Below are 14,756 nucleotides of genomic sequence, written 5' to 3'. Positions count from 1 at the left end.
GCCAATGAGGTATCTAGGTTTCTATATCTATGGATATGCAACTGCTTTCTGCCAAGACCCGCCCCAGACCCGGAAAAGTCACGCTGTGATTGGCCAGTGGTCACTTTGAGTGACAGTTGGGGCAAACGCAGTCCCCACAACATCATTTACTATTCTGTGCCTATCGGTACATAACTCGAACGGCGCTGAGTCGAATCAGCAGACCTTGAGGCTGAGGAAGTCGCGCCCGAGCGCCTCCATGCGCGAGTGCCCGCGACGACCAGCCGATGCGCCTCCTTCATGGTCCAAAACTATACTTTATTAGCCAAAAAAAAGTTGTCTGCTGATGTCGGAAAAAGAGTGCCCCCAATGAGATTCGATCTCGAACCTCTGTATCGGTAGGCTGACGCCTAGTGAGGCACGCCACAAGACCAGACGTAATCTCAGGGTTTTGGTCTGTATTAGACTGTAAATGCCCCCACCGTCCCCTTTGGGGGCGGAGTCCTTGTTTTCTCGTTTTTGTATTCAGCCAATAGCAGGGCGGCAGGCAGAAGGCAGTTGCATTTCACTATTACGCGCCTAGGAAACAGGTGAATAGTCTGTTTTCTTGAGACAGCCTCTCTACCCACTCAGCTATGGCCACCCCCCCAATCAAAATCAGTTATGGCCACCCCCCAATCAAAATCAGCTAACACCCCTCAATAGGTTTCTCTCAACAAAAATGTTACATGTACAGTATGTTCAATTGAAAAAAAAGTCTTTGATTGACACCATTTTCAGTTGTTATTATAGCTATCTAGCAATTGGCTTTAATGTGAGGCATTCAGGTGTGTAATATGGAGACATGGGTGTCAGGTGAAGATAGCTCCATTAGCAGCGAGAAGATCAGATCCATGTCAACCGGAGAGGGCAATCCTGTTGTATGGAAGCCTTCTAGTGTCTCAGCAATGTCTTGCCTTGCTTGACCTGCTGATCCACTAGCCACTACATCCACTGTGCGTACGTGCGTATGTGCGTGTGTGTGTGTGCGCGCGCTTGTATTACTATACTTAAGACCAAATGTCACCACAAGTATAGTAGAATTTGAGAAATAGACATTTTAAGGACGATTTTCCTGGTCCCAAGAGAAATGGTTGTTTTATCATTAAAAATATGTATATATATATTTTTTGATTTACACAGTTTAGGTTAGGAACGGATTCAGGTTAGGGTTAGAATCAGACATTTAGAGGTTACTGTAGGTTTAGGGGTTGGAATTATTACAATTAGTTAAACATGACGTGCCAGTGTCATGCGCGGGGAAAATTGCTGATCTATATGCTCAGCTGTGTTTTGGCTTTAGGCTTATAGGGTTGAAAATGGCAAAAAAAAAAATGTCCTCACAAGTATTGTGATACAAACCTCTGTGTGTGTGTGTGTGTGTGTGTGTGTGTGTGTGTGTGTGTGTGTGTGTGTGTGTGTGTGTGTGTGTGTGTGTGTGTGTGTGTGTGTGTGTGTGTGTGTGTGTTTGATCTAACATTACAGTGAAAGCCGACACAGGCCACTGATAGTAATAAATGATGGATTCTTATATAAAGTGGCTGGTCACTACTGGGGGTTTTCTTCCCACAAGGGGAACACCAATGGCTGAGGTTATAGAGCTCATTGACTAGATCCCATTGCCCTGGAGACACGCTCTTACATCGTCGTCCAACATCACTGCCAGCCGTCAACTACATCATTATTGAATGCATAGAATGTAACTTTGCCCTGTGTTTACATGAAACAATATATCGTCGCCATCAGGCAGAAACCTCTTATCTCTATATTCTAACTTTTTGTGTTTTTTGCGTACATTAACGCTACTTGATCACTACGGTGTCACACGAAAGCTACAGATCTGCAAGCTAGAAACACGGCGCGAAGCATTATTATATGTATAGTATCGTCGCCTTGCTAAACTAATGGCCTAAGTAATTTTTTTAAGTTTTTCAGGAAAAATTAAAAACTGATCCAAAACAAAACTATAGGATATTTCTTGATCATTTCACCCAAAATGTTTATAACAATTATGACTAATAATTGAAATTTGAGAAATAACACTGTCTGTCAGTTATGTAACATAAGAGATTTAAATAGGTTTAAATAGGATTAAACCTGACTTAGGCCAAATGATTTTGGCCTAAGTCAAAATCCTTTGCAAATTCTTTTGGCCTAAGTCACAATTAACAAGTGACTTAGGCCCAAAAAAATGCTTATTTTGGCCTAAGTCACACTAAGGAGTTAAGCCATTATACTAAAAGAGGCGGGAATAGCATGATCCTTTTCAATTAGGAGATGGGCGATTTTACCAGAGGTGGCCAGTGTCATGAGGAGCTGACTTAGGCAAAAATACTGTATGATTTTCCTCAAAAAAAGACTTAGGCCATTAGTTTAGCAAGGCGACGGTATGTAACTTCGCCCTGTGTTTACATAACAAAACAATAAATACATTTTTTTACCCATCATTTTCCCTCTATATACCAGCAGTCATCAGCCACTGGAGTAGTGTGCTGGTGTTTACCTGCAGAAACACATTGTCCTCTCGCTGTATTTTTGGTGTTTTCACTACCAAAACAACCAGTGAAAACACCAAAATACAGCTAAATGGTAAACTTGAGTGGAAACGTGTACGCTATGGTTTATGGGATAAGTACTGTACTATAGGTCCTTCACTCTTAAAATATGTTTTTACCGTCTCCAATTTGCAAAAAAAAAAGTGACCTGAATAAAAAAAACATCAAGGTGATTCATCACGTATAACATGATGGGCTTGATTTTAGGCTTAGCCTAAAACTTTTTTCGTGAGGATTTTCTGAATTATTTGTGGATTAAATGAATATGAAATTCACTTCTGGCACCTCAGCTGTCTAAAAAGTGGACGGTCACTGTCGAGCTCTATATTCCCTGCATCCTCATTTTAACATCCTCTGGTCTGACCCCTCTTTTAACACCTAGCTTCTCCAAAGATAGAAACACACAAAGCAAGCAAACAAACAAACAAACAGACAAACAAACAAACCACTTCAAGATCAGAGAAAAACAGAACAGGGGACATGATGTAAAATCCAGAATGTATTGTATCTACAGAACAGCGCGATGTACACACTGCAATGGTATCACACATACAAGTATAGCTTGACGGTCTTGCTAGTGTGATAAACCTGTGCCCATGACCCATATCGTTGCTGTCGGGCAGAGACATATTTTTATTTTATTTTTAGTAATAGCCATAATGCAACACATTGCATTACGACTCACTGTGAGCTTGTAGATCTGCTATTTTCTGTATTTTTGAAAATGTTTGAAAAAATAAATTGTTTTTTTTTTCATTTCCTCGAAAGTAACGTTTTGTAACGTAGAGTACAGTACATCCGGCAGTGATAATATTCTTCACTGGTCTTCTGTACCATTCCCTTTCAAGATTCATAGCAATGCGTTGTTGTCGGGCAGAAACCTCCTATCTACTTAATATGGAGATGGGAGAGAAGTTGACATATTATGTCAAGCTTGGCTATTTTCACTATTTCTGGAAAGAAATTGTTGTTCCATTTCCTGAAAAGTTAGTTTTGGACCGTTACAGTTTTCCACCCGACAGTGACGAATGGCTGTAGTGACCCCAAAAAGTTAGATAATATAGGGAGTATTTTTTTTTTTATTATATCATTAACAAATGACATATCATGTCACCATAACCACCATGAAAGTGATTATGAGCACCACATAGGCCTACTCTAAAGCCTGATTTGTACTGTTTCACTCTCTCTGTCTCACTCGATCACAAAAAATAATTCCAGTAGAGTAGTACAGTTGTGCAGTGACACATTGCATGTCCAAAACGGTTACTTTTCAGTCAATGGAAAAAACAACCTGTGTTGTAATGGATCCAGTGCAGTTATTAATCAGTCACGAGCTCTTGTTTACTTTTCAATGGTTAATATTTATAAAATCCATAGAGACTTAAAGGACGACTTCAACCATGTTCAACCTTATCTTCATATTGGTCCTCTCTAATGCTCATAATGATATGTTTTTTTTTTAAATCAACGTGAGAACAATAGCTTCCGTTAACGGTTATAGCATGCTAACTTTCCAGGAATAGAAAGCCAGCAGTTTCTATTAGCTTGGATTTCCCGTCGATGATGTCACTGGTAGGCGGGTTTCCGAACTGTCCACAGCCCTCCTCTGAGACACAGAGTAAGTAGACAAAAATGGTGCCATATTATAATGAGTATTAGTGAAGACCAATTATAAGAAGATGATGGGTGAAGTCATCCTTTAACCACTTTAATTTTAAAACAAAAAAAAAATAGCAAAAATAACCAATCTACAAGCTGACAACGGGTTGCGTTGCGTCACGTCGGCTACTGTTGTGTGACACTCTAGTATGACAAGGTAGGACATTGATTTACTAAAAAAACATAACAAGTTGAAATATGGAGACACAAGGTTTATGCCCGACAGCAACAATATTATAAATTAGTTTTCAGATCAGTTCAGTTTTAATTTACTGTAAATGATATCACCAGATCAACATTCCCAGCAGTTCCTGATTTATCTCCTGATATGGAAATAAGATTGTATTCAAATCTATTGAAATATGGAATTATTATTACACCTTATTCCTTGTAGATCTCAGAACATATTGGCCTGTAATAAGCCTTGTATGCTTACGTTATAATTCCCTTTTCTACATTGAATCTACAACTGTCTTTGGTTTCCATCCTCATTCTTATGATGTCACTCAAGATAACATAACTTATTTATATTCTGAAACATTTCAGTCTGAGTGTAGAAATATCCACTGTAAATTCCATATTCCCAACGAAGTAGAAATTATATTATAAATGTAGATATACTGAACATATGTATATGTGATATACATAATTGGATAATATATGGCAAAATTCCAATCACATAAATTAAGGCACTCTGGAGTGCAATTAAGCCTTTCTAGATATGCTACTTATTGAGAATAAATAACCATAACAGAAAAATGATACTGTAAATGAAATTCAACAGATCTATTATCCTAGAAATCAAGTAATCCATTCACCAAGATATTTACACATACATTCACAAACACATTGCTGAAAAATATAACATTAAGATTGAAGAGTTCCATTCTAGTTCTAATATGTGTAACTGAATATTTGTTCCACCGTATACTTGAAATATATGTCAACATGAAATAGAACACATACTGAATTATGTACCCTGTAGTCTGTATATACATGTAATTCTTACATTGTGTTTGACCTCAATATTAGTCACAAACGAGGTAAGTGTGTTCCGGCCTGTATGTCTTAAAAAAAAACATTATTATTCATTATGTATAAGCTGCACATCATTAATCCTGTAATTAATAAAGAAAGTCATAACAGTGTGTTTCCTCCACGCACACTATCCATTTACAAGCCATGTATTCCTTGTGGTTTAAAATGTTGCCATTAATAATTCCTTTGTTTTAAAGTGCAGTTCTGCTCCCAGTGAGTGTCTTTCTCCCTCTTTGTGTCTGAGTCACACCGATTTCCTATTGTCATTCTGCCAGGTGCCGTTGGCCTTATTGAGAGAGGGGTCGCTTTCGCGCTTCTGCTGGTCCGTGTCTGTCTTTGTGGCCTGTTCAACAGCGTCCGGCATGGGAGGCTTATCCTCCTGCTCGGTCTCTCTGTGGTAGAAGTAGTTGAAGTTTGAGACGATGACGGGAACAGGCAGGGCGATGGTGAGCACGCCGGCGATGGCGCACAGGGTGCCCACCATCTTACCCCCCATGGTGACGGGGCACATGTCCCCGTAGCCCACGGTGGTCATCGTCACCACGGCCCACCAGAAGCCGTCGGGTATGCTGACAAACTGCGTGGTGGGCTCGTCTACCTCCGCAAAGTAGATTGCGCTGGAGAAGAGGATGACTCCGATGAAGAGGAAGAAGATGAGCAGGCCCAGCTCGCGCATGCTGGCCTTCAGAGTCTGTCCCAGGATCTGGAGACCCTTGGAGTGACGCGAGAGCTTGAAGATACGGAACACCCGGACCAGACGGATGATCCGCAGGATGGCCAGAGACATGTTCTGAGTGGAGTTCTCCTCCGGTGTCGACACCATTTCCGTAATCACCGTTACAAAGTAGGGGATTATGGACACGACGTCGATGATGTTCATGAGATTGTGAAAGAATTCCCTTTTGCTCGGACAGCAGCAAAAACGCACCACGAGCTCAAAGAAGAACCACACGATGCAGGCGGTCTCGAGGAGGAAGAAGGGGTCCGTGAAGGGCGTGGGCTTGCGCCTGCGCGGCGGACTGTAAATTCCGGACTGGTTGAAAGAGGGGATTTGTTCGAATTCTTCCCGGAACTCTGGCAGCGTCTCCATGCAGAAGATGCAGATGGAGATCACGATGACAAACACGGACACCAGGGCTACGCAACGTGCCGCGTTGGAGCTTTCTGGATACTCAAACAGCAGCCAAAACTGCTTGTAGATCTCATTTGTAGGCAGAGGAATGTCAACTTCTTTGATGAAGCCCTCCTCCTCCCTGAACTGCTCCATGGCCTCTGACCCCAACTGGTAGAACACAATTTCGTCCGAAAACACGTCCAGCGGAACATTAGCCGGACGTCTGATCTTGCCTCCCGACTGGTAGTAATACAAGATCCCATCGAAGCTGGGTCGGTTCCGATCGAAGAAATACTCGTTCCTCATTGGGTCAAAGTAGATCATTCTCTTCCTAGGGTCTCCCAGGAGCGTCTCCGGAAACAGCTCCAACGTTTTGAGCTGCGTCTCAAAGCGCAGACCGGCAATGTTTATGATGACTTTTTGATCGCCGTCGTCCAGCCCTCGTTTATCCACAAACAGGTCCTCGCAACATTCCTTAGCCAGTCGGTTGAAGATCGCCTCGCTCTCCTTGGTTCCCTCGCTGCCCAGCAGCAACTTCCAGTTGGTAATTATACTCTCGCAGCTATTGCGCCCCCGTCTGCACGGGGACGTCTGCATCAGAGGGACCTGGGGCACGGTCAGTGTGTGCGAGGGCGACACCGACTCCCACATGCAGGAGGGCACGGGGGAATTGGGGGGGAATGGGCAGTGGGCGACCTGAGGGACTTGGAGGTGGTTGTTGTTTTTTGAGGGGAAGTCGACGTGCTCCGGCGGCATCTCCAGAGTGAGAGCCGTGGTCTCGTCAGGATAGTTGTCCACCTCGTACTCCTGACTGCTGTCCACCTCGGCCATGAGGCTCTCAAAGTCAACGAGGGCCACCTCCATGGCCGTGGTCAAGTATGCCAGAGCTAGGCCCCCCGGGCCCCTCGGCTAAGACGCCCACAAACACACAGACGCACGGATGGGGTGGGGATCTATGGCTCGGTATTCGGGGTTTAGTGGATCCAGCCTTCGGCAGGCCTCAGCGGGACAACACCACAGCCCCACTGACTGTTCACACCCTCTTGTTGTCCTCCAGCACCTGTAAAGTGAGAGGCAGAGAGAGAGAGAGAGAGAGAGAGAGAGAGAGAGAGAGAGAGAGAGAGAGAGAGAGAGAGAGAGAGTGTTAGCCTGAGTGTTTCTGTCCATTGCTAAGGAATAGCATTGCATTGTGCTAATTGTCATCAGGTGACAAGAGCATGACATCAGAGTTCTGATGTCTTGTATCATGACTCCTTTGTTGATACCGGTCTCTTTGGAAACCAACAGTCAGTGGGACACAGGTGTGAGCGGGGTAGGGGGGGTGGGTGGTGGGGAGGAGACAATAAAGGGGGGAGGAAAGACAAACTGGGTAGAACAGAAGATATAAGAACAACAGGAATACATTCAGTTCTTATCGTATTAATTAGTACAAGACGTGACAGTGACTCCCCTTCTGGTTCCTTCAACAGTCTGTTAATGTAGATGTACTGAGATGAGTCATGCGGTAATGAATATAAGAACATACATTAAAGTATATCTTATTTTATGAGGACTGTGTGGAGATTCAATGGTGGTTATTGTAGGTTTCTCAGAATATCTCTTTTACTTGCAATCATTGCATTCATTTTCAAACCATTGAAAGGCATCCTCTGAAAGGCATGAAGAGTTTCTCCTTCATTTTACTGATGAAATAAGGAAGCATGAGAGGTGCACATTTACCCTGAGGCCAGAGACCTTGGTATATGTTCCATGCTTTTTTGTCCTTCTTTTACTTCTTATTTTTTACTTAAGTAGGCTACAAGTATCGATACTTCAATGTAAAATACAAGTACAAGTCTAGTATTCAAAATGTACTTAAAAAATAAATGCCAGTTTCACTAGGTTGGCATCGAGCCCAATTGTAAACCTTGGTCATTGTTCTCAAGCTTGAGTTACCTGGGCTTGTTTTCTTCTTGACCACAACGTAAATCTAGATAGTAATCCTAGACAGATGCTATAGGTTCCTGGTTTACTTGCCAGCTATCCTATACTTCAATGTAAAGATCATTATTTTTGATAGTACATTGTTTAGAGTAGAAAGGTTCTTGGTTTACCTGTGATCCTACTTTACTGAGGCACTACACTGTCTCTCTGCATTAATGAATGTGTTTACCTTGCTTGTTTAAGTCGCTCAATTACATGATTTTAGTTTAAACTGGATTTTTGAAACACAAAAACACACACGCTCACGCACACACACACACACACACACACACACACACACACACACACACACACACACACACGCCGATGGAAAGAGAAACAGAAGTGCACACACTCTATTATTCTATTGACCCCGATACTGGCTGTGTAGGTGGAGGTTGGTGCAGGGTAACTGGGGCTGTGCATACATTAGTGCATAATTAACTGGCTGTGCAGCCACAGCGAAGAGGGCCTGTCGTCTAGATGCATGGCTCAGCCTCAGACTTCTCCATCTTGCCCACTTGATTTTCTTAATTTGTCTCTGACAGCGAGGTCATTGACCTGCCCATAAAGTGTTGCCCGTCTTATTGTATGTTGTGTTGTCTGTCTGTGTGTGTCGGTGTGTGTGTCGGTCGGTGTGAGTGTGTGTGTGTGTGTGTGTGTGTGTGTGTGTGTGTGTGTGTGTGTGTGTGTGTGTGTGTGTGTGTGTGTGTGTGTGTGTGTGTGTGTGTCGGTGTGTGTGTGTGTGTGTGTGTGTGTGTGTGTGTGTGTGTGTGTGTGTGTGTGTGTGTGTGTGTGTGTGTGTGTGTGTGTGTGTGTGTGTGCATTCTTTGGTAGTCTTAACCAGCACATCGAATAGTAACCCAACAGAAACCTGATCTGAGGTTTCTGTGTTAGTGTATATGTGGGTTTGTGGTATGCATTTGTGTGTGTGTGTGTGTGTGTGTGTGTGTGTGTGTGTGTGTGTGTGTGTGTGTGTGTGTGTGTGTGTGTGTGTGTGTGTGTGTGTGTGTGTGTGTGTGTGTGTGTGTGTGTGTGTGCCGCAGTGTGCGCGCGCATGTGTGTATGTGTGTGTGTGTGTGTGTGTGTGTGTGTGTGTGTGTGTGTGTGTGTGTGTGTGTGTGTGTGTGTGTGTGTGTGTGTGTGTGTGTGTGTGTGTGTGTGTGTGTGTGTGTGTGTGTGTGTGTGTGTGTAAACATGTGGTATGTATTGTGCATGTGTGTGGGTGGGCTGATGCCTGCAGATGTTTAATTTAAGACTCAAGGCAGTGATGAGTCACTGTGCCAAGAGCAATACTAATGAGAGAGAGAGAGACAGAGAGAGAGAGAGAGAGAGAGAGTGTCAGAGAGAGAATGTGTGTGTGCGTGTGCGTGTGCGTGTGCGTGTGCGTGTGCGTGTGCGTGTGTGCGTGTGTGTGTGTGTAATGGTAAAGCCAAACAATAAATTAACCCATTTGATTTTACAGTAGCCTAGGTCAGATTTCCTAAAATCTTAAGCCTGAAGGCAATCGTAATTTTAACGTCTACTCAGCTTTGATTCAGAATTTGATATTCATTTTATCAGACACGCCCCCTTCCTATAGAATAATATATATATATATATATATATATATATATATATATATATATATATATATATATATATATATATATATATATATATATATATATATATATATATATATATATATATATATATATATATATATATATATATTATTTCTTTGTTCCCAAAGAAAAAAGTTATTGAAAAAACACAGGCCAATATCAGGCTAATATCAGTCACCAGAGGCTGGGTGTTTTCAATGAATCTAACATGGTTTGTATAGGAAGGGGGCGTGTCTGATAATGAATATCAAATATCTAAATACTCAAGCAAGAATCTTAACACATAAAAGCTCACAAAAGCCCAAGTAGATGTTAAAACGACCCCAAACATGTTTGAAAGTGAAATATCCCTTTAAGGGGTGCTGTATCCAGCTCAAAATGGTTGTTAATGCCTCAAAATTAACCATTAAATAGCCTAAAGCGAATAACGCGTGACATCACGATGCATTGTGAGCTTGTAGATCTGCTATTGTGGTGATTTAAAAAAAAAAGTTTTCTGATGCACCACGATTTGCCTTCAGCACTTTTAATAAGCTAATTTTCAGAAATTCTGCTTATAGATCACTACACCCTCAGATTTTACTTTGCATCCATAGACCCTCCATGCATGTCCCGCTTCCCAACAATGTTCATGGCACCTGCCCTTTTATTTTTGACCCATAAGGGTTTATTTGAGTAGATTCTGACACCCTCAGGGTCAAATGAAGAGGATTTTCCTGTGGAGACAGGAAGGCTGTGAATCACAGGGGTGGAGGAGAAGGAGAGGAAAATGAGAGCTTGTCAGTCTGATCAGGGGGTGGATGAAGACAGGGTGACACGAAGAGCACACTGTCTTCACTTGCAATTTAAAGACATACTGTATATTTATTGGGAACAACGTCCCGGTGCACAGATCTTCCGTTAATAGAGCACAAAGTCTGATTTTACACATTCTACCTGGGTCACGTTTTTCCCCCCCATTCTGAATGCCCATAGACGTGTTTAATATCGCATCATGTAAGAACTGTGTTCCAAAAATAAACAAAATAACAAATGATCCCGGCGGTTTGACTCATATGGATATGAAGCATCAACCGACAGCGAGAAAACGCTAACGTTACCGCCGCCAAATTGATTAAATCTTCTCCAGAAAATGTATCAAATAGACTCCTTAACAGACGATAAGTCACACTGATAAGAACCAGTATGCGTGCAACCAGTATGCGCGCAATGAAACCCATTCTATCAGGTCTCGCTAGGTGAGATGACTTGTGTGTTGGCTAGTGCCTCACTAGCCAACACACAAGACGGGGTTGGGGTGCAAAGCACACCCCGAGACAACAGGTTGGGAATTGATTGCGTGAAACAATCACCTGTGCGTCCAGTCTCAATGTTAGTAAACAAATAATTGGTCTATATGAGTGACTGACTATCGTAAACAATACAGAGCTACCCTGACCATAGCGCTGGGACAATTTGTTTATTTTTGGACCACAATTGTTATGTATGAGACGATTTTAAGCTGTTATTCTCCATAGAGAAATGACTTCGGTAGGTACTCTATTGGAAATATAAATAAGCTCTCTGGCTTTTTTGTGTTTTATCATTTTGACAGATATGTACAAATCTATGTTCATGTACTGTATATAGGCTACATTTTAGCCAATACAAACGTCATCAATCAATCACTCATTCAATCAATCAGCTTGTAAAAATGGACCAGATACATTTTTTACACCCTCTGGGTTGAGTTAAAACTTGGGATTTTACTGTATAATCGGTGGAAAAGTGAGACTTTTGGATAGAAATTGGATGCAATAAATTGCATGAAATAAGAGGATTAACAAAGAATCCATTAGACAAAATGATGTTACCAAATTTGACAGTTTGGCATTTAACAACACATTGGGTGCCAAAACCGTATATATACGGTTTTGGGAATACAACCATGGAGTGCCAAAACCGTATACATACGTTTTTTGAAGAAAAAAAACCTGGCACCCCATGTGTTAAGGTAGGCCTACCTTTCAGCAGTAGGGTAAATGACTGGGCCTCCAGTTAGCTGTGAGGCTATAGTTCCAAAGTGTTTTGATTAACCCTAAGGCCTGATTTATAATCCATTGTATGATGGTGTCCCGCAATTTTGCCAAAACCAGCTTTGTAAATTGTTTAGGTATCAGAGATAACAACAACAAGAAGAATACGGAAGTAACGCTTTCTATGAGGAAACCAATAGTTCCAAACTGCACTGCACAGCAGTGGTTCTCAACCTGTGGGGGGTCCCCACATGACAGTGACGTGACAATTTAAGGACTTTTAAAACCAAAAAAAAAGGAAAAGAAATAAGACTTTTACTGCATCAAACGTAATCAACAAACTACACAATAAAACGGGTCAAACATTGGCCATATTGTCAAATAATATAAGAAAGAGGTAAAGATTTTGAAAGTAGCCAACAAGAGTGTGCCGACAAGCTCACCGACAAGCGTGTGCCGACAAGCTCACAACGCCTTGCGCTGCGAGGCGTTGTGAGCTTGTAGATCAGCTATTTTCACAATATTTATCTGTGGAACCGAGTAAAACTAAATGTAATGCCTCAACTCCATACAATTCCAAGTGCTTGTCAGGGTGGGGGGTCCCCAGTCCAGATATGCTCATTTTTGGGGGTCCCCAGTCCAGATATGCTTATTTTTGTGGGTCCCCAGTTTAGATATGATTATTTTTGGGGGTCGCGTTCTGAAAAGGTTGTGAACCACTGCTGTACAGTTCAAAACATTGAATCCTCTTAGTCTTACTAGGTGTTGATGGAGCACTGAGATCAAAGAGAGCCATAACTCTCTCTTTCATCAGGTCTGATCTGGACCATAAACCCTAAAGCCATAAAGCTAATTGAGCTAAAAGGACATTAAAAAAACATGATGATCTGGTCCCTGCTGCCCTAAAAGGAACCCATAAAGTTAATCTTTAACATGCCAGATTAAACTAACTCAATATGGGTGTGTTATATCCACATATGATTATTATATGGACATATAGCATGCCCATATAGCAGGGGTCTTCAACGTTTTCAGGCCAAGGACCCCCTAGCTGAGAGAGAGATGAAGCAGGGACCCCTACTCTATATTGTATAAAATAGTTTTTTCAGATTTTTTACTTAGTCTGCTCTTTTCTCCCTCTACACCTACAGCCTCTTTGCCAAAAATAGCAGATCTACAAGCTCACAACGCCTTGCGCTGCGAGGCGTTGTGAGCTTGTAGATCGGCTATTTTCGGCTAATGTTCCCTCAGAAAAAGAATTCTAGGGTTCAAGTGGTTAATGTAAAAAAACTAGATCCTATCACACAAAGATTTGGCGGACCCCTATAGTAGCACTGAGGACCCCCTGTTGCAGACCCCTGCCATATAGCATCCCTTGCCTAATGCAATAGCAAGCAAATCTCAACCAGTTTCTGGATCTTTTCGCATACATTTGGACATGTGATAACAAACATAAAATCACACACACATCACATGTTTACACACACACATATGTGCTCGCACACACGCTTCCATACGTATACGCACGCACGGGTCGCACGTACACCATCTCCTCTCTCATTCTTTCCACTGCACAGATAGTGTAGAGTTAACCACGTAAGCCCTACATAATGTCGTCATACAACAAATAGCGAGAATAGCTTATCTACAAGCTCACAGTGCGTTGTGATGTGATGCATTGTGAGCTATTTTCACTATTTTGTAATTCATTTTTTTTATTGTAATGGCCTATAAATAAATACATGCCCAAAACGCCAGGGTTCATGTGGTTACATGACCACTGAGGATTTTATGTGCACCAGAATGGTGACAAACAGCCAGACATCCCTCATGACCATAAGATAGATGGAAGCCGTACACGTGATGTGCTCCTGCGTCAATACCTAGAAATTAGCGTAGCCACTGACGATATATCAATATGTGATCAATAGTTAATTTTGCCCGATGCAGCAGAATGAGTGTTATAGGGTCAAGGCTACAGTTACTCACATTTTGCCTTTTCTAGGGTTAGTGTATGTGTGTGTACAGTGCAGCGATGGAAGACGTATACTCTTTTTTTTCTACTTAAGTAAAAGGATCAATACCACAATGTAGAAATACTATATTTTTACAAATATGATTTAGTAAAAGCGCAATATTTGTACTTGAGTAAAAGTATAGAAGTAAAATTATTTAAAATTGGATATACTCTGTAAAGTAAGAACACCTCAACATTGTTCTTAAGTACAGTACAGTATTTGAGTACATGTACTTTCCACTTTCCACCACTGTGTACGTGTGTGCATGTGGCTCAGTACATACAATATTTAGCCACTAGCTTGAACCACTTAAACCCCATTGTGGGTGAGCGGAGTCCCTCAAGGCTCTATACTGGTGTCTTTTCTGTTTTCTGTTATTGTGTAATACGGATGCTGGGGTTTAAGTGGTTAATTAATCACACAACAAAAGACTCACATATATAATAACATCAGGTTCCATGACGCGGCACAAGAACATACAAAGATATTAGATATGGTCAGGTTGTGCTATGACAGAGAGCGAGAGAGGGGGCGTGCGAGCGAACACACACACACACACACACACACACACACACACACACACACACACACACACACACACACACACACACACACACACACACACACACACACACACACACACACACACACACACACACACACACACACACACACACACACACACGCTGGTATCACAACTTGTGATGGGAGAACATAACAATTTTAGGACAGCAATTTCATCAATGTACATTTGACCTTTTTTTTTG

The 14,756-nt window shown here is 41.9% G+C and overlaps 1 protein-coding gene across 1 annotated transcript; it reads right to left on the bottom strand.

Annotated features, from left to right (window-relative positions):
* Nucleotides 1–5,517: 5,517 nt before the first annotated feature.
* On the bottom strand, nt 5,518–7,251 carry kcna10a (potassium voltage-gated channel, shaker-related subfamily, member 10a; the record flags this gene model as incomplete). The annotated part of the gene is made up of 1 exon (XM_084068722.1): nt 5,518–7,251. The coding sequence occupies one exon, from the start codon at nt 7,249–7,251 to the stop codon at nt 5,518–5,520; it is 1,734 nt and encodes a 577-aa protein (XP_083924848.1).
* Nucleotides 7,252–14,756: the final 7,505 nt, after the last annotated feature.

This window comes from Gymnoscopelus microlampas, assembly GCF_963454915.1.
Source record: "Gymnoscopelus microlampas genome assembly, chromosome: 10".
In the NCBI taxonomy this organism is placed as follows: Eukaryota; Metazoa; Chordata; class Actinopteri; order Myctophiformes; family Myctophidae; genus Gymnoscopelus; species Gymnoscopelus microlampas.
The sequence above is the reverse complement of the archived record's forward strand: the minus strand, read 5'-3'. Positions and strand labels throughout refer to the sequence as shown.